Genomic DNA, 21,210 nt, shown 5'->3' on the forward strand with positions numbered 1-21,210 from the left:
AATCAACCCCCTGCACGGAGAGACCTCTGTTTGCCAAGGTTTTCCTAGGCTGAAGCACGGATAGCATGCTTCCATAGGTGCTCCAGATGTTGAAGACCAAGGAATAAAAGGCTGAACTGCTATTCAACTCTTGGACAGAAAGAAAGGGAAACAGTTAATTATCAGTCTTGGCCTTACCAATGACATGTTTATAGCTAGCCCCCTGTACTCAGGGCAAGCATCCTGAGCCTCTGCTTCGTGTGCTCATTCAGGAAGACTCTCCTGATCAGAAGTCAAGCCAAATGGAAAAAATAATTATTGAACTGGACCTTTGGCAGACCTCTGGCATGGAATCAAAGTCCCAGAGCCAGAGGCATGAAATGGCAACGGCCAGATAAATTTCAGTTTTACTTATTGTCCTGAAGTGCTTCAATCATGGGAAATTTGGAACAGTACATTGATGAAGAGGAACACAATTTTATTTTAAGCAGAGCACCATACCATACAACTGTCATGCAGACAGAGAACCATCCTCAACCCATATGCTGCTAAACACATTTACTGTGGGATGCCCGAAAGCGTCTAATTTTAATTATTTGGAATCTGCAGCAAATGCCAAGCTTCCTGAATTTCCTTTATTCACTCTGAACTCCAGAGGCTACATCTCTATATTCCTAACCCTTAAAATGTTAATTCTGTCCTTTGGTGCACTCCTCCTCCTCCAGATCCACCCTCCAGCCCATATTCCCATATCAAGCGAATCAGCTTAAGGAACATTCTTCCCTTTGGGAACAAAAATCGCCTTCTCTGAGGTGAGCTGCTTTTATCAAAGGTATTACTGGATAAAAGAACTCCACGTCAAATGCCACACTTAGATACACTGCACATACTTTTGCTTCAGTTTTGCAGGCTGAGGCACACACACAGTTTTTATGCTAAATGTATTCTGTGCCTCTTTTCCTCCCATTCTCTGTCTGCCTTCCTTCCTTCCTGGCTGCATTGTGCAACCTCTAGACTTAAAAAAACCCAAACAACCCCAGACCAACCCAGAAAATTCACTGCCTCCAACATACATTAAGTTCATGTAAACAACACCTGCTATTTCACTAAACAGGCTGTTGCATCATCAGTATCTCTGCTTTTTCTACCTACCCTCTTGAAAATCACCATCTCGCTACCTGTAATAAGATCACAGTTCTCTGAAGTTTTTACTTTTCCCCCCAGTTACTTTTGAAGCTCTTGGAATAGGTTGTTTAGTTTTCTTTTGTGTTGTTTTTCTAAAGAAAAGTTGCCTTAGAGTAAGACGTTTCTGAAGACAGTGTATGCAGAAACTTTGCAATGTAATGTAGCATCTTAGCTTTCTTCTTCGGCTTAAGTCAATATTTCAGTTTAGTCCCCTTAAAGACTCACCCAGGGAAATACAGACCAATCACTAGGGCTGAATATTTTACCAATGGTTTTCTTAAAGCTGGTGGGACAAATCTGTGTGTAAGTCCTTTCATTGCCACTGAACATTCAGCTGGCCCAGCAGCACTTGATTGAAAGAGCAGCTGGACTGTATGTCCTCTTTGCTCCAATTTTTATCTGGGACTATTTCACACCAACTGTGTGGCTGTGAATTGCTGTGGAAGAGTCAAAGACAGCATCCAGAACCAGCCCTGACAACATGCACCTATCGACATCTCTGCTCAAAGAGCCACCTGTGGCTCAAAAGCTACCCATGTGTCACAATAAACATCAGGCACAATGTGTTAGAGAAGACTTAGCTGGGAATTAACCCACAGGAAACCCACCAGGATAAGCATGAGGGCCAGACAATTTGGAGCCCCTCGGAAGCAAATACAAAACTCACTTGTCAGAAACACACACTCAAATTTGGGTCCGGCAGAAGAAACTCCTTTCGTACCAACATCCACCTCTGGGATTTTTAGAAGGGCTAACTATTAAACACTGATGCCAAGCAAATAAACAGGAGGAAATGCATATATATGTACAAATATCAGAGGAAATTACGATTAGCTGTAGCTACTGAAAAGTACTAGGGAGGGAAACACAACTGCAAAATTAATACTGTAACAACTTGCTCTCCTGCAGGGAGAGAGGAGGAGGAAGGATGTTTATGTTACATTAGAGATGCTCATGGGATTACAGGGAACTCAATCACAGACCTTGAATGCTTACAGATTATACCTGTAGTCCAACTAAAGATGATGTTACTGGAACATCTCACACAGGCCCTGAGATCCAAATACTGGAGTGAGCTGACAAATCTGCATCTGTTCTTCAAATGTGGAAAGGAAAACAGGCTAATCACACAGCCTGAAGGATGTTTGCTGAGAGCACCTTCTAACGAAAAAAAAAATTCCCTGGTGTCCTAAAAAGATGATGATTTTTTAAAATAGAAAATTCTAAACCTCTACAGAGAATATCTCAATGTTGCAACTTGTTTTAATGAGTGAAGAGAGTGAATTAATCACTTGTAGGCTACAAGCAACTAAAGTATTAATGATCATGATCTAGTCACACTGACTTTGTTTTAAAATCTGAGTATACATTACTGCCTGCTGTTTATAGTCTGTTTTTACAATTGCTGGCACATGGGCCTAAAAAGAGAAGAGTGAGAGGCGTGAAACAAAACAAAGAATTGTTTAAAAAGAATCTACTGCACATCAAAAGGGTTCTTCCAAAACTGCGAGAAAGAGTTATGCTTGCAAGAAAAACTATTTCAGAGAAGCTAAAGAGCAGGAACATCAGGAAGACACACAGACTTATAAAGCATAGAGAGAGCACAGACATTAGTGGTAAGCAAACGAAGAAGCACAAGCAACCTCTACAGAAGCAGAGACAAGACAACAGTGAGGACTCCTCATGGTGGTTCAGGCAGTAAAAGGCACTTGTGAAAGCACCCATGCAGATCACGTCCATTGTTTGGTGCAGACAGTACGATCAAAAATTATGACATTGAAGGACACGAAGGACACTGAAATAACAGCTTTACGTGGAATTATCAGGACACATTGTGTGCTGGATCAAATTAGATTCTTTTAAGATTTCAATACACAATGGTTAACAGAAAAACATAAGCAGAAAGGTCGCTAGTGACCGTTTCCAAATTCTAGTGCGCTTTCATAAGTTTGTCATTTGAGGTTGAGGCAATGTGAAACTTCTTACTCATAAAAAACCCTCAAACAAACACACACACATAAAACCCCAAAACCAACCAACAAACAAAACACCACCAACAACAAAACCAATATAGTGCCTAATAATGAAAAGGGAAGGTTATTCTTATGGGGTATAGCTAAAGTCACAATAAAGTCTTTTGAAATGCAGCTAAATCCAAGGTACTAGCCCCAGCAAAGAACAGTTTGCAGGCTTAAAGCAGCAGACATGCTTTGAAGACTGTGACTTAGAGACTTGGAGCTGGAACAAATTGCTAAGTTCGTTTATGTCTTCAGTGATCATCACAGATAGCTGCTTCAAAACAGGTACTCAAAGAATGGTACAGGGAAAAAAAAAGTCCTAGCAAGGCTTCTCTCAAAACCCTGTGCTCAGCCCTGCCAGCCACACTTAAAGAAGGAAGTGAATATAGGAGAGGGAGCTCAAAGGAAGGCCAAAGAATTGACCCCTGAGCTGGGCAAAGCAAAACAAAGCAAATCTTACATGTGAGGCTGACAGAGTTCACCCGGCTCAGTGATAAGGTTGAGAGCTGTCATGACGACTATTTAGGACCACATTTCAAACTCGCAGATAAGTTAAGAGCTGACAGTAGGAATTCCAACCTTCATTTCCCAGCAAAATTTCCCAGCAATGTTGGGAAATGAACTACAGAACAGTTTACCGGGCCAGATGGTCAACTCATTAATGCCTGAAGTTTTCAAAATGAGATTACACGTGTTTAAAGAAGACACGCCCAAATCAGCTTTTAGGAAAAAAGAATCTCTGTGACTTAATCATGAGAAATGTCAGGTCAGAGAGTATAATGACTCCTGACTGTTCTTTTAGTGTATAAATTGGAGTACTTAACCATAAAAAATTAGAAAAATCAGCTGTCTCCTTCAAGACATGCTGTGGCAAACAACACTCGTTAGAGCCCCCTTCAGTATTCACACCCATCCAGACACACACAAACTCCTCCAGTGTGTCAGAGCCACTGGCACTCAGCTCTACTTCAATAGCTGTTTACATGTATTAAACAAACATACAAAAGACTAGGTGTGAACCTGGCACTGAAGGTACGGTTTGAACATTTCAGCAGTCACTCTAAAGAACCCCCTGGTCAATCCCTAACAAAGCACAATTCTGACATTAGGGTAGAAAATGCCAGCAATGTTGATGTGGAAGTGGGAGATGAAATTCACTTGCTCTGTGGGAAGCCTCCTTCTTATAATGTAATATCCTATGCTCTCATGTCCATCATTTCTAACCACAAGCGAGCTGGAATAAGGTATTAAAGAACAGCACCTCCTTTGATGCTTGTAAATGGAACAGCAATTTTGGAATGAAAACAAAGAAAAAAATATCAAAGCAGGCATTCCCTAGGTAAGCAGGGAAAAAAATCACTTGTCATTCTCCAGTAGTAATCAATTTAAAGTACATGCTTTTTCATTTCCAGATGAATGAAGGGTTCTGGTGCTCTGTCATAATTTTATTTACTTTAGGCCAGGAAGCATCTGATCTGCTTTAAAAACTGTGGATCAATTCTGTATTAAAATACCATCACTCTGCCTACTCCTTCAAAGTGCTATAAAATATGCTGAAGGAAACACTGGAATATTCCCCAGGTACCATGGCTGAAACAAAACCTGCATCAGAGGAGTCTTTTTAGAAAGAAACAACTACCACCACCTTCCCACTCACTCCCCCCCAAGCACCAGGCAGTCTCTATGCCATGCCTTTTTTAACTTTTCTGGTTTTAGTCAAGAACATAAACCAAAAATAAGCCACAGACTGCACGCTAAAGGTTAAGGAAATTACTGGTGGGATTGATGAAACAGAAAGTGAGATGTCCTATCTTGAAGAACAACATTTTATGTTTAGCTTAGGTTTGCCCTCGCACATGAATGTAATACTTATGGGTTGTCACTTAAATTAAGGCCAGAGTCAGTCCTCCAGTAGGAAAGTTTCTTCATCCCTACCAGTGCAAAGACAGACATCTGCACTGGAGCCCATGTTTTTAATCAACAGTTTTCTCCTGTATTTTTCTCTAGATAGAAAATAACTCATAACCACTTCATTTCACCTGCTGTGTTTTTTAAAGCACTGTGAAGCATGCTGTTCATACCACAGTGTTAAAGGGTCAGATTACCCTCACCTACAACCTGTTCAATAAATTCCACTAACACTCAAAAACCACTTAACAAAAACAAGTAAGTCAATAAAAGAAAAGGGGAAAAAAAGTATTCAAAGCAAGATGAATTTCAAATCCAAATAATTTGAATCAATATTCAATCGCTACTGTCTCAGGTATTGTGACAAAGCATTTCAACAAAACCCACAAAATTTTTATTCATAGGTCTTTTCATCTCAAGAGCTTGAAACAAAGATCTCACTACCTCTAAAGCTTACTTCTACAAATTATATTATTATACACAAACTAAGGACAGAACCCCCAATTTTAGCAAACTTTCTGGTTTGCTTCAAAAACATATGCAACATGAGACTTCAGAGGAATACCAATGTTTGTTACCAGCAAGGAAAAAAACAAACAAACCAACCAAACTAATACCAAAACACCCAAACCCTGCCACTGTTTATTGCCAAAACATGGTTTCCCACAACCCAAATTTACATCGAGCCCATGAACACAACACTCTGGGTTTTTCTTCTAAAGTACAAATATACTTACGAAAGGACATTCCCAATGTAGGCATAATACGAACAGCAGTAGGGAGTAGTCCCATCACAGCAGTAAGCTTTGCAGTCATTATCACACTGAGCCAGACAATCTTCTGCTGAATAAAAATAACACTCATGAGGTCAAACGGCAGCAACAACAAAATGCTGTACAGCACAGCTTTAAAGAAAATGGATTCTAACAGTTTTATACAATCACAGGACTTCACTTGAGGTGCGACCTGACCCTGTAATCCTAATGGCAGCCCATTCCCACTCATTCTGCATTTCTGAGTTAGGTGTTTTGTGTATGGGTATTTTGTAGCTGGCCTCATCAGTTCCTTCTTATACTTAATCCGTTAAAATAAAAAAGAGCATTTTGAAATGTTGAGACACCACGGATCAACTTTTTCCATTCCATCAAGGAGTCCAGCCTGCCTGTCTTGTTGAACTGCAGGGTGGCAGGGGAGGAGAAGGAACGTGTCTGAGAACAGGCTACGCTCCCAGACCCTGCCCAGCCCCAGCTTGGCGTGCAAATTAGACTGCCTGGGGCTCCCTCACCCCCTGCCAGCTGGCAGCAGCTCCTCTGGCTCTGCTCCAGCCCCAGGGCCACGGGTAGCGTGGAGCAGCAGTGCCCAGCAAGGAGGCCAGCAGTGTCCTCTCTGCCCCACTGTCAAAGATTGTCCTGCCCAGCTGGGGCCACGAGTGTTTCCAGCAGCAGCACTCTGCCAGACTGAGGAACAAAGCAAACTGTGAAAAAACAGTAAGAAAACTTGTTGCAATTAAGAAGCATGGAAGAACATGTATCTCGTTATTGCTGTTGAGAAGTTACTTTAAAGGTATTGACCTCTTGTGCTGTCGTGACTCAGTGTTTTCAAAGCCCTAAGTCCGGTCCCCCCAAGTAACTAACACCATACAGTCTTTGTGTATTGTCAATGCACTGTAAGAACATCCTCATGGACTCCACACTTCCCACATCTCATCCCTGGTTCTCCTTCCTCACTCTCAAGACTTCAGCTTCTGCCTGGATCAATCCAAACAGACTCCCTGTCCTGGACACCACCACCCTTGGTGACTTATTTGGTCACACACTGCCATGACAGAGACCTGAAAACAAAGATGGCAAAGCTATGCTTCTGCATTCCCAGTGTGCTGTGGCTCCTGTTCCCCAGGCAGCAGCTCATGCCGTGGGGTTCCCACTCTCCCTCTGCTGTCACTGTCATCTGTGCTGGCCCAACTTTTAGTGTGCTGGAATCCAGACAACACCAGCTCATCCCAGCTGCTGCTGTGCTCCTATTCCTGTCCCACCTCTGGGTGCGAGTTCTCACCTCACACCGAGGCTCCTTTGCTCACTGACTGTGCAGTGAACGGCTCGTGCTGCTGATCCATCTCACAGCCTGAAGCTTGCTCATGGCATTTTAGCAGGTCAGCTCTCTGAACCTGCTCATGCTTGAAAACAAGTACCAAGTGAGGGCGAGGGCTGGAGAGGGCTGTGCAACACAGCACATGGGTCAGCCTGTGCAGCCGTACCCTAAACCTGTGCAATTACCCTGGTATTAAAGAAATGCATGAAAAAATGGAACAACTGACCCATCGTTCTGCCAACCACCCCCAGCAAGTGATTCAGGGCAGCCAGTGCAACATGCATCTCTGGGAGAGCCCTGCTATGAGGGAGCAGCAAAGCGACTGCCACAAGGTTTTGGCACAGCTGCCCTCGTGGGATGCCCCATGCCAGTGGCTCCAGGTTTCTGTACTGCTACCTTTTCTTTGGGACAAGCACCTGTGTCTCTAGCTGGGCCTAGGCAGCACGTCCTGACTCAGCCGTGGCGGTACCACGGTTCCTCCATCCTGCCCGGGTACCTCACAGGTTTCTCCTGCAGGGTGCAGGTTCACAAAATCACATAACAGGTCAGCTTGGAAGGGACCCCAGTGGGTCATCTGGTCCAACCTCTCTGCTCAGACAGGGTCATCCCAGAGCACATGGCATAGCATTGCATCCAGATCGTTCTGGAATATCTCCAGTGAGGGAGACTCCACAGTCTCCCTGGGTAATCTATTCCAGTGCTTGGTCACTGCTCAGTAAAGAAGTTCTTCCCTAAGTTCAGGTGGAACTTTCTGGGCATCAGTTTCTACCCGTTGCCTCTGGTCCTCTTGCTCGGCACAACCGAGCAGAGCCTGGCTCCATCCTCTTGGCATACCCCCATTACATATTTATACACAGTTTATCCTCCCTGCAGCCCCAGCGGCACTCACGCCCGGCACACCATGCCCGGGAGCGCTCTGCTGGGAAACCCCGGGGAGCCCCTTCCAACTCCGGCTGCCAATTCCACCGCCGACGAGGAAAAGCCCCCGTGTCTGCCCTAAACCTGCGGCCCCCGCCGCCCTCCCGGCCCCGCTCGCACCCGTTGCCCGCGCCCCCGGCCCCGCTGACCTGCCAGGAGGAGCAGAAGGAGGAGGAGGCCGGGGGGCAGCAGCAGCCCCCGGGCGGGACGCCCCTCGGTCCGGCCGCGCCGCCCCGCTCTCTCCATGCCGGCGGCGGGCGCGGAGCCGCCGCCCGCCCCGTCGCGGGGGCGGGCCGGGGAGGTGGGCAGGGTGGCGGGCGGCGCCGCGGGGACCGGGCAGGGACCGGGCCGGCCTGAGGGCGGCTGCGGGGGGCAGCGGGCTCGGCCCGGCCCGGCTGCGCCCTGGTGGCGGCGGCAGCGGGGCCGCCCCGTCGCGGCGCGGCCCCTCTGCCTTCCCCGCCTCCCGCCGCCTTTGTCCGGCCCGGCCCCGGCTCGGCCGGCGCGGGGACACCCGGGCGCGGCGAAAGGCAGCGCCCGTCCTGCTCGCACCGTGTTCGAGGGGGGTCCTCGGGGCAGTTTGTGAACAGCGATTGGGAACTGTGATCGTTTTGAAGGCTGTGATCGAAGTCATAATTTGTTCGTACAGGCGAGCGAGGGAGCGGTGCGGGGATGCGGCGCGCTGGTGGAGGGGCTGCCGGCCGTGCCCGTGGTCCTGCTGCTGGCACAAACCCCACACACCTCGTCCGTGCTGCCCAGCAGAGTAAGCATTTCCCATCACCAGGCCAGAACAATACTCTGAAGTGTTTTTCAAGAGCGATTTCTGATAACCGCTTAAGTGCCGCCGTAACTCACCCCGTGTGAGAATTCCCACAGGCGGGGCCCCAGAGGCCGAAATGTTCACCCCGCGGTCTCACAAAACGAAAGGCTCGGTGTGTGACTTCGCATGAAGAGCTGCAGGTCGAGGAATGCCCTTTGGAAGGCTGAAGTATGCACACAAAAATGAGAAACATCCACAGGTGTTTCTGCTCATAAAGGGCTTCCTGCTGCTGGCAGCTCACAGGGGAAGGCTCACACAGAAACATACAATGATTTTTTTTTTCCCCAGGATTTAGCTATTCTACAATGATAACAACAAAACCCCAAACCACCAAGCCAAATCACTTGAAAGCTGGTTGTTTTGTTTATCAATGCAACGTTTTTTCAAATGTCTGTCAGAACTTGCCTGTCAACAAAGAAAAATAACTTTACATGTTTTTAGCTACCCTGTAGCATGTATTCCTTAGTTTATGCAACAAGCCAAGTTAAATGTATAAAAGGAAATTTCAGTCATATGTTAACTGCTGAGAGTAAAATTCGGACCAGGTGGGGAACTTTATTTCAAAGGATTTGCATCTGCTGCCTGTGTCTTCGTCTGGTCACAGGCTGCAGTTGTCTCTGGAAAAAAGCTTGAAAAGTAATACGATTTTGCCAATAGATAGTATTGGTAATAAAAGAAAAGAATTTAGCAGATAAACGAGTCACAGATCTGGAGATAACTCCCAGAAACTCTGACATCTCCAGGTTTTTGTTTTTAAATAATCATCCTTGATCACCATCAGCCTTTTGTTGGTATTTATTTTGTGTTCAGTTTTTGGTTTTGATTCCTTCCCCTGCAGTCCCCTCCCCTTCACAGCTGTCTTGGCAAGTCACATTTCAGTATTTTCCAAAAATGTGGGGTAGAATTGCCCTGTAGTTGTAAACCAGTGTGCTTGAATTCCATAACAATTTGCACTTAGCAACCTTATGGACTTTCTGTAGTTATTCTTTTCTGTCCACAGGGGACAAGTCCTTTGAACCTTTGTAACATTTCGCAACCCTAATTATTACTTCCCAAGTACTGTCCTTAGAACACACAACTGAAAGGTCCAGCTGACAAAGGGAAATACATCTTCATATTAATGTTGAAAACAATCCATGAGAAACTTTCAATCCAAGGCTTTACCTCCTTCCTCCTGTGTATTTTTCTTCGAAGAGAGGAGGGTGTGTGTAGGGGGAAGTCACAAAATTCATCCTCTGGTACTGGGTTATCAACCTTTAACCCATGCCCAGGGTAAGCTGGAGTAAGAGACCCTGCTGTGGGTTGTCACAGGCACCCAAGGGACTGCTCTGGGACAGCTCCCTGCCCAAGGAAGAAGGACACCCAGAAGAGGAAGTGTATCCCCAGGTGTGCCCATCATTCCAGCTCTACTGTGTGCTCTGAAGATGAAGAAATCTGCTGGAAGAAGATGTACTGGAACTGTCTCCTGCTCTGTCCCCTTTCCACTGCTCTCAGCATCATGGAACACATTTGCAGAAAGCTGAAAATAGGGAGAACAATGTCAGGGCAGTATCATCTGCTTCTGCTGTGCTGAGGTCCTCCTGGGACCAAACACTATTTAGTGTTCTCAGAAGGAGGTTTTAAAGGAAGAAGAATTCACAGCAAAGAACAATGAAAGATTAGAGCTAAGGTCCTAGCCACAATGAGACTCCTCATAAAACTGTATCAGCACTACATGATGGCCAAATCATCTCTTATCAGAAATGTGTTTTGAAAGATGGTTTTCAAAAGCATGCAGGATTGGTAACATCATGTTAAGTGTACAAGCCCTCAAGTGCTAATCTTCCGGCACAGTTCAAGGAGAAAATCCTGCTCCCAGTGCACTAGTGTTTTGAAACTCGCTATAATCAGGCATCTCTGTCTCCAGAAGCTTAATTAGCAGTTTAGAAACAGTAATTATCACACATAGAGCACTAGAGGAAACTTAATAGAGGAAAAGGCACATTCTTAGGACAAGCATTTAAACCTCTTTACCTCTAGACTACCTCTAGAGAAATCACTTGAAAACAATTAACTGGATATCTTATACACATGCTAAAGATGTCTCTTGTTGAACTCGAGCTGCTAACTGGCACAATATAAGGAACAATAAGTCTTCTGTATGTTTTCCAGCATGTATCAAGCTGACCAACTTGTGAGCATCTCCAAAAAAGCCTGGGTGCTCTTTGCAGCAGCAGGGGAGCTGCTGAGCCGGGCAAAAGCCTGGTTCTGGAAAGAGGGGCAGTCAGGAAGCTGCCTGTTAATCTCTGCTCCATGTGGTCCTGTCATGGCATGGGGGGTACTCACATCTGAGCATTAACCACCTCTGAGCACCACCACCTTCTGCTCTCAGTCAGGAGCAGTGCCTGTATGTGCTTTGGTACCTGGGAGAAGTGTACAGGTCACCCTTCTTTTCCTGTGGGTTCCTTGTGCCAGTGTCCAGTGGTAGGAAGCACAGCAGATACACTGTGCTTCTGATGGCACACATCATTCCAATGTGGATTTCATCCAGGATCTTCTATTTTGCTACACCATGAAAGAGCAACCAGGAGTAGCTGACAGAGGGCATACTCCAACTCCTGATGAAATTAATGAAAGGTTTCCCAGTGACTCCACTTTAGCTGGACCGGGTTTCTAATTTCTGATTCCCTTCTGTCTCCCTTTCCTTATCCCACCACTAGTCTAAAATACTTAATCTTATCTCCTCCTTTAAACAGAACATTTTTTGCACTTCTCATCAGTTTCATTGTCGCTTTGGGGTGCTCTTTCTGCTAAATCTTTTTCTGAGGATGGCCTGAATACTAATGCAATATTTAAATGGATTTTTAATATCAAACTCTATCCTCCTTTGACAGAGATCCATGTCTTTTCCTGCCTACTCCATTAGCATTAGGTTTATTGTAGATTGGCATAGTTACGCATACGCTGCTGTTGACTACAAAAACAAACAAACAAACAAACAAACATGCTTTCTTTCTTTTTTTCCCCAAAATATTGTCTGTGATTACATTGCTATTTATCTCCACACAGGCCATTTTATTATCTCCTTCAGGGTTCTGCTTTCTGACAGTATCTTTGGCACTGGAGAATTTATGACAGAACTCCCAGAAAGGTATGAGACAGTCTTCTTCTTCCCTATACAGACTGCAGGTCCCTGTCACATGAGGAATATACTCAGCCCTCCTGCCTGCTGCTGTATAAAGCTGGTAAAAAGCAATACACAGGAATACCATAATTCCTAGGCAGCAAACAACATCTCCTACGGCCCTCTCAGTTATACCTACTGTGTTAAGGTAGCCGGAATCTCTGCAGTACAGTGGTCACATTCTACAAAATTATTCTACTTCTACATATGTAGAAAGAATTCATTTGCCTACAGGAAGGATGGAACACATTTGGCATTATTTCTATTAAAGAACAAGGAGTGTCTCAAAATGCTGTATCCTTTCTGGTAGAGCACCAGAGAATGATTTATAAACCTATCCTAACAGTAGGCACCTGATGAAAGATAAATTTCATTCAGACTTGATAAACATTATCTAAAAATACAGGGATTTGTGTGCTTTATTGGTTTCCTTAATGAAATATTTGTAAAATAAACTAATCTGTAGTTCTTGGTGAAGATTAGCAAACAGTAACAACATCTGGAGAAAATTCACTAACCACAGAAGTCTTGGGTTTAGGCATTAGCATTGAGGTTTTTCTCTTTCAAATCCTCTCCCAATCAATTTTATTTTTTTCGCCATTTGGTGTGAGAATTCAGAATCTGAGTAATTAAATGGTCTTTCTTAAATGCCTATATTACTTTTGAGGATGTATGGATCAAAATCAGAATTATAAGAACTTTGTCCAAACTTACTTCCTTTTGAAACTGAGCATTAGCCATTAAACAGTCATGACATTAAATCCTTGATTGAAGTGAGTTAACTATCAACATACAAGGTACCAGGGCAGCTACCATGTCATCTGACTAATACTCCTCTTTTTTTCTTTTCTTTTAAATTTCAGGGGTTTAATTTTTAAAATTTCATCCTGCACGTAGGTTTAGAGCACAATGATAAATTTTTGTGAACAGCATCCTTTTTTATTGTGACAGTCAGTGAGGGAGGTATGTAAGGGGATGAGCAACAAGCTCATTACCAAGTTAAAATGTCTCATCAGTGTCTTGGTATTTGTTATTTTTCACATTCCTTCTACAGAACATTTTAAATGAACAGTCAAGCCTTCAGTTTTTCTGGAAAGAATTGAAACAGCATGGAGAGCTCTGTACCAAAGTATCTTATCACTTTCTACAACTCCCTGACAGGAGGTTGCAGCTAGGTGAGGGTTGGCCTCTTCTCCCAGGCAGCAAGTGACAGAAGGAGAGGACACAGCCTCATGCTGCACCGGGGGACATTCAGGTTGGACATGAGGAAGAATTTCTTCATGGAAATGCTAGTTAAGCATTGTAAGGGGCTGCCCAGGGAGGTGGTAGAGTCACCATCCAGGAAACAACTGGATGTGGCACTGAGTGCTCTGGTCTAGCTGACCAGGTGGTGATTGGTCAAAAGTTGGACTCAATGATCTTGGAGGTCTTTTCCAGCCTAGATGATTCTGTGATTTTTTTGATCTGAGAGTCAGGAAAACTGATGTACCCCAGAAACCAATAAATCCCCAGAGTTTGTCAAAGGCTGTTACCAGCAGCCAAGATTTAGGATTATTCTAATACTTAGTTTCATGCCTTAGGACAAATCCAGCAGCCCAGGATTCAGGGAACCATGAATGTGACTTAAAGCTCTCTCTCATGTTCATTCAGAGATGCAGCATCATAGAATTTCCTAGAATTTTAAAATTGTCTAAAATACTTGTAGAAAGTATTTAGAAAATACTACATATTATCTTCTCTTTAATAAAGTTGATTTGTTTGTAAATATGTATTACTTTGCTGTAAACTTCGTAGGAAGTGTTGGCCTCTGTCAGATTCAGTTCAAACAAAGTGAGATCTCTGAAGACATGGTAGAGACTAACATTAAAGAAATATTTGTGAGAAGCAAATGAATATCCTCACTTAAGAAGAAATGAACTCAGTGAACTCCAAGTTTCTTAAATCCAAACAGAATGCTTGTTTAGTTTAAGACAGAATCATTCAGAGCACAGTCAGGTGACTCCACCATTCAGTGCTGAGTGGGGTGTTAAAAGTTTATGTTGAGTATAGGTTAAAAAAAAGATTTCATTGGACCAGCAGTTTCTGGTGAAGGTTGTATTAGAGTCCAAAGAACCCTGGTATGGTGCATTTTCTTCACAAAGTCTGTTCTGCCTCTGCTTTCCCAACACATTGTGTATTATCTCAGTTTGTCTTTTGTTATTTAGCATCTATAAGAGCAGAATGAAGGGGTGGTAGGAAGGTCACTGGATTTTGGGATTTTCCCCTTCTTCCCCCGTCCCCCCCTATAATGCACCTACTGAAATTATTTTTCCAAAGGAATGTACAATGCAAACAGCCAAATGTCACCTTTTCCTGCAGCATCCAGCACACAGGGTGAGCAGCCTCAAGTTCCCGTATCAGCATCTGTTGTAATTACTGATGCTTGGCTGGTATTTGTGACCTTCAGAGAACGTAATGAAAAACATAGCTAAATTTACTTTTTGTCTTTCCTAAGAAGATCTGTGCAGGAAAACATTTCAGAGAAACAAACACCAGACTAGTGATTATTCATTTCACTTTGCTGGTAAACTGGATTACAAATTATTACACTTATTTGCTTGAATAAAGATGAAATAGCAAGTAGCAGAAACCAGGTAAGACTGGTGGCAAATGAAGAGGAGTATGTGGATAGGAATTGTAGTTTTTTGTATTTAGGAAGGAGGAAATAGTTATTCCATATTTAGGAGGGAGAAAATAATTATCTTGCTGATCCTTTAGTCCCTGGTCAATAGTTACAAGGGTTGGAACAGGTAGTAATTTTTAGTGGTATATTCTTAATGTATTTGCTTGGGCAAATACAGTTTTTTGTTATTTTTAAAAGACCAGCATTTGTATAACATTCTTTTCATCCTCACGGTTACAACAAAATATATGTGGCTCACAATGTTAACATTGCATGACTTGACAGGAACCCTTGCATTAACTTTTCCTTTTGAAGCCTAAAGGAAAACAGACTTGGCCTATCTGAAAAGATGGCAGTCCAGCATGCTACTCATGGAAACGGTGGTGGAATATCACTAGCCCAACAGATGCCCTATGGTAACAAGCCCTAGTCATTCCCTTCAGTGTCCTGTTTCCATGGACTGAGACAGGAGAGTGGTATTTGATAACATTAGTTTATTAAACTCTCACACAAGAAGGAACTCAGTCCCTGTTAGCTGGACTCAGTGCCTTGCCTTTTGAAATTCTTTTTGCCTGTATGTCTACACCTCAAATTCTTATCTAAATTGGTATGAGGGACAGCAGTAGTAGATGAGGAGTTGGTGACATGGGGAAGAGAAAGAAACTGAATAACCATAATGACAATTCTACAACTATGAAAAGCCCAAAGCCACATTTTTGAAGGTGGCCACTTTTATTAGCTTCAGTATTAGAACTGCTCTAGTCAAAGGCAGTTGCTCTTTCTTGAGCAACTGCAAGACGTGGAAGAAAATCTTTGGCTATTTCTCTGTCTTACGTAAGGATGCTTTCAGAAGTGGCGCAGTGCTTTCATTGAAAAACAAAACAAAATGTTCTAATTTTTTCAGTTAAAGAAGATGACAAATGTTTTGGATCAGGGTAGGGCTCATTCAAGTTGAAGGCAGAGGGAAGGGTCAAGACAGCACCATCTATATTCACCAGTGTTCCTCATCAGCCTCATCAGCCAGTAGCACTGGAAATACTATTCAGACTGTATGTTCATTAGCACCTTGGCAGCTTGCTAATTCCCTAGAACTGGCAATAGAAACAAGTGATTTGTATTAATAAAATGCGGGGACAAAACACATCTTCACAATTGCTAGATGTTTTTCAGCTTCCCAAAAAAGCTCAGCTGAACAACTTGTGTATCCTATTTTCAGTGCTCTATGCAAGCAAATTGTATCGGCCCCTTGAAGTAGAGGACGTTATTATAGAAGTATTTTCAGTTTTCTTACAGTGGTGTTCTGCTCCCTGGTCTGTAAGAAAATAAAGTAGAGAAACTACATTACAGAACTTTTCTAATCCACTGTGAGAAACCAGTGACAGAATCAAGATTTGAATCTAAATGATCCTGAGCTCCTCCTGTAAGTGCAGTCCTGAGTGACATCTTGAATACAGCACTAGAAATATTAGCTAGACTGGTTTCATCCTCAAGTTCTGGTGAGAAAGTTAGGACAACACTAGCCATACCTTACCACCACACAGAAATTAAAAACCCCATATAAAAAACACACACATCTTCTTCTTCCTAGTAATATGCGAAATGCACACATGTGCATATGTATCATATATATCCATATACATCATAGAATCATAGGATGATTTGGGTTGAAAGAGACCTTAAAGATCATCTCATTCCAATCCCCCTGCCATGGGCAGGGACACCTTCCACTATCCCAGGTTGCTCCAAGCCTCATCTAAGCTAGCCTTGAACATTTTCAGCGATGGGGCAGCCACAACTTCTCTGGGCAATCTGTGCCAGTGTCTCACCACCCTCACAGGGGAGAATTTCTTCCTAATATCCAATCTGGACCTACTCTCTATCAGTTTGAAGCCATTCCCCCTTGTCCTGTCACGCCAGGCCCTTGTAAATAGACTCTTTCTATCTTTCTTGTGGGCTCCCTTCAGGTAATGGAGGACCACAATTAGGTCACCCCAGAGCCTTCTCTTTTCCAGTCTGAACAATCCCAATTCTCTCAGCTTTTCGTCATAGCAGAGGTGCTCTATCCCTCTAGTCATCTTGGTGGCCTCCTCTAGACCCAAGAGGTCCTTCCTCTTCTGGGGACCCCAGATATTTTTAAGCACACACAGACACACACAGGCAACGGGCCTGAGTTCTGACAAACAAACAGACAAAAATATCCAGCACGTGGAATAAAAAATACCATTACTGACAACATGTCGAACAAGTGACAAATGTACCTTCTTTATTCTTTCCAGACACTTGGGTCTTTGGAGGTCCTGGTCTCTCCTACAGAGATCAAGGCTCAGAGGCTTTTGTTAAGGAATATTTTTTGAAGAGGAAAACAGCTACCATAACGGTTCAGGTGATCCCTTTTCAAGCAGTGGACCATCGCGTGAAATACCATTTCCATAGTATGCCTTAATTCTTGGAGTGAGAGGTTTTCAATCTCTTTAACATTTTAAAAATTTTTTCTTTTGAATAGGGAGGCAGTTTGTATGCAATGTCACCCTTGCCAGCAGCACAACAGCTGTTAATTGTACTCTGCAGAGTTCGTCATGTGGCGACAGAAGATGAGGAACTGAAAAGCAAAGGGCTGGAACAGCACAGGCCTGTAATCATAAGGGAGGGGCCATTATAATCAAGCCATATACATTCTGGTTTGGAACTCAAAGAATTCTTTTCAGAGTGATGAAAGACTTGGTAAATTGGATTGTAGGAGCTAAGCCAAGAGATTACTAACTTAATCAGAAAGGAAGGTATCTCCATGTACATTTGGATTTAATTGCATCTCTCCAGAAATATCCTGTTATAATGGATCACACAGTGGTTACCAAATATACAATTAGTAACTGTTTTTTATAAAGGGTAGGGAAAAAGTGAGTTCTTCTCTCCTGTATTAATCCACATGCATTGGATGCAGTAGGGGTGACATTTTATCAAGTACTTCAGCCCTCACCTGCAGGGCCATTCTTTCTGAAGCTCCTATTTAGACACCAGAATGGGTCAGCATGTGAGACTGTTGCAGCACAGGACTTTGTCCTCACTGAATCATGAAACCAACACTCTGTGCAGACTTATTTATGGTCCCCAGGAAGGTGGGAGATGGAGGAGGAAGGGACATAGGGAAACTCTCTATCCGTGTATTGATGCTGAGTGGCTAAAAATCTGTTCTGTTGGAAAACTGTGTCCTTTACAGCTCTTCGGCACCAGGTTGTCCATTTGCCAAATTTGATAGGTATGGGATTTTACCAAGAACAAACCAATGGAATCATGTAATCCACTTACAGGAAGGCTGTCCAGAGTCTCCCACCAGCTTGGGGCAATTCCCATGAAAACCAATGGCATTATGTCAATATGGACAACTGTAACTGAGCTCAGTCCTGCAAACATCTTAAACCACAACTTCCTCCACAAGGAGCCACCTCGTTATGCATCTATGCTCCCATTTGGCTCCTGGTATCCCCTTATCTTTTTCTGGCTTGGGAATTGGCAGGACTGCCTGGTGTGGAGGACTGGGAAACTGCTCTGAGTTAACCCTTGCTTCGTTTTCTTTTAAACTTTCCTGGTTGGGTGATTTTCTGAGAGCAAAAATTGGGCCAGATGTGTACACAAGGCACAACACATATAATAAGCATATCCTTCCCATTGCCTTAGTCCCAGTCTAAGATGCCTGTCTTCACATTGTATTCATTATTTCTCTTCCTGTCAGACATTTCTGCGATAAAGCTCGAGTTTAGAATTCCAGTCACCTGTTCACGGTTTTCAGAGATAATTATTGGGACTGGTTGATGACCAATGAGGGTCACTTCAAGGAAAACAGGTGGAAAACTGAAGCTATGAAAGATCATTTTTAATAAATTCTTTTCCTGAAAATCTTCTCCAAAGGTCCCTTAAATTTGGTAGTATACTCAGCTAGTAATGCAACACTGATTAAAAAAAAAAGGTAGCAATGAATAAAGGTAATCTCAAATATATCTCAGAGGCTATGAATAAGTTTACATGTCATTAGTTACAGTAAAGTGATTGTCACTGAAAATTTGGATTTGCAGATGATTATCACACAATGCTATTTTTTCTATCCAGAAAAGAAAATATTTCTATTTATATAAGAAGTTGACTACTTAATTATAATGATGGCATTACACCAGTTGGATGGTGGAATTTTTTTACTAAAAAATTTAAATTTTATTAAAAAGTAAGTTGGCACATATAACAGATACGTGTTCATAACTACAGCTCACAAAAGAAATACCATTTTTCCTTCCTAAAGGCAATGCTATTGGTCAATAATATCTGTGTCTGTATGACAAGCAGTCAAGGAGTGACCTCTTCAGGAAACAGTGATATTCTGACTCCCGTCTGACTGAGACATCCTTACAGGGCATGATGGCACCTTGAATAATAATAAAAAAAAAAAAAGAAAAAAAGAAAAAAAAGAAAAAAAGAAAATATCCATTAAAAAAATCAGTGTTACTGATTTTATCAGTGTTACTATGGAGGGTTAGATAAATCCTGCTTTAGCATTCAGATTTAAAAAAACCCACTACATTCATGGAAGATATTTGAAATGTGGCATTTATTTTTGGAATTCACTATGGCTGTTGCAAACGGCCGTGGAGCCACTGGAATCAGAGAAGTTACACCAGTCTGCAGGAAATGAGGATCTGGCTCATGATGTTTATGCACAAAGATTGTTGAAGGTGCAAATTTCAGGAAAACATAAATTGAAAATCATACAGCGGGAAGGTGTTGAACCACAGGATCAAATATCAAATCCCAATTACTTTTTGGGAGCCACAATGAGAAAGAATAATGGGAATTGAGAGCTGAAAGCAAAAATGGGGAGTATTCCTGGAAGAGGCAAGGATTTCCTTTGTGAGCTCCCCAACATTTGTATTCCTTGTTTAGCAAACCATGAATTAAACTGGGCAATAACAGCCACCCACAGAGTGCTTAGTTCACTGATGTTTTGTGAACTACATTGAATACCATCAACAGAATCTGCAGTAGCAGGGAATTTGTATCACCTATGTTTATATTATGGTTCAAATTCTACTAGATGTAGAATTTGTAGAATTCTAGGTTTAATAAATCAGTAAGTAATAAATTTAAATGTAAAACACTTCTGGCTTTGTCAGCATGATGGTAAAAGAAAGATGATTTTTTTTTCTATAACACAAAGATTGCTGATGAAATTGTGCTATAGTAAGAAATACCATAGCTAAAATTCAAAGAAGAAAAATCTTAGTCAATTGCCAACAGAGAATGCTGGGAAAAAAGGCTTTTTTTGGGTTTTTTCCATTATTATATCAGGATAAAAGAATATGCTGCACGAGTAAATGCATAGTTCATGGTAGCATCCATGTCTGAAGGCTGGAACATAGCTAAATGTATCCAAGGTTATTATTTGGAGGAAGAGAGAGAATCAGCATCATCCACATTTTCCAGAACAGAGGTCATTTTACAGATTTTAATAGGCTTGGCTCAGTTTCCTACAAGAGCTGCTTTTTTATTGCCATTCTTTGAGCCCAGGGTTTCCTGCTTGGTCTGTTCTTCAAATTCTGCAACAAAGGCCACCACCATCACACTCCTAGTTTTAAAATGCTTCTTGGCTAAATTCTGTGTTCCACAGAAACCTTTAAAACATCCCTGTAAAAATGCAGTTGTTTATGTTGAGAGAGGGCAATATAAAAATGATATTTTAGTTGTTTGTCAAAAGTAGTTGCTTTTCTTCCTTCTGGCAATGAAGTACTTGACTAATTGTTGTAAGCCATTTACAGGCATCTGGGATACGATGAATGTGGGCATTTTTCAATTTGGGCTTACTCTTCTTCTGTATAAAACTGAAAAGATGCAAACCCTCATTTTTTGTATTTCTGTGAATGGTCTCACTACATCTTCTACTGTGGGAGTACCTGTTTGGTAAATTAAGCTTTGCTGGATCAACACCTAAAAGCAGGAACTTTTACCAGATTATTTACTTTTGAAAATCACTGCTCCTGGACCAATCTGTTTATGTGGTGGTCCTGTAGATTTCATAAAAAAATTACAATAAGTTGCATTGTAAGGCATTTTTAAATTGCATACCTTGCACAAAAAAAAGTGTAATGAAGACATTTTGGAAATCTCTAGAAAATATTTAAAAGAGAGCACTCTTTAGTGTTGATGTTTCCAAAATTGATATAGACTAAGAACATGCTTAAGTAAGGCTCTTAAACCCCCCCTTTAATCACCAAATCCCAGGATGGTTTGCCTTGGAAGAGACCTTAAAGCTCATCTCGTTCCACTGCCCTGCCATGGGCAGAGATACCTTCCCCTATCCCAGGTTGCTCCAAGCCTTGTCCAACCTGGCCTTGAACATTTTCAGGGATGGGGCAGCCACAGCTTCTCTGGGCAACCTGTGCCAGTTGTGGGCTCACTTCAGAGGAAGAAAACGTGCAAGTCTTTGCTA

At 42.6% G+C, this 21,210-nt stretch overlaps 1 protein-coding gene across 1 annotated transcript in view; it reads right to left on the minus strand.

Annotated features, from left to right (window-relative positions):
* The window catches only part of CYYR1 (cysteine and tyrosine rich 1), a 51,562-nt gene extending 43,220 nt beyond the window's left edge, over positions 1 to 8,342 (minus strand). The window contains exons 1-2 of the mRNA XM_050332732.1: positions 8,246 to 8,342; positions 5,828 to 5,930 (exon numbers count right to left, since the gene is read on the minus strand). Coding sequence (XP_050188689.1) covers positions 5,828 to 5,930; positions 8,246 to 8,342 — 200 coding nt within the window. The remainder of the gene's footprint in view (positions 1 to 5,827; positions 5,931 to 8,245) is intronic.
* Between the last annotated feature and the right edge of the window lie 12,868 nt (positions 8,343 to 21,210).

This window comes from Myiozetetes cayanensis, unplaced genomic scaffold (assembly GCF_022539395.1).
Source record: "Myiozetetes cayanensis isolate MyiCay16 unplaced genomic scaffold, myiCay2020 scf5-8, whole genome shotgun sequence".
Lineage (NCBI taxonomy): Eukaryota > Metazoa > Chordata > Aves > Passeriformes > Tyrannidae > Myiozetetes > Myiozetetes cayanensis.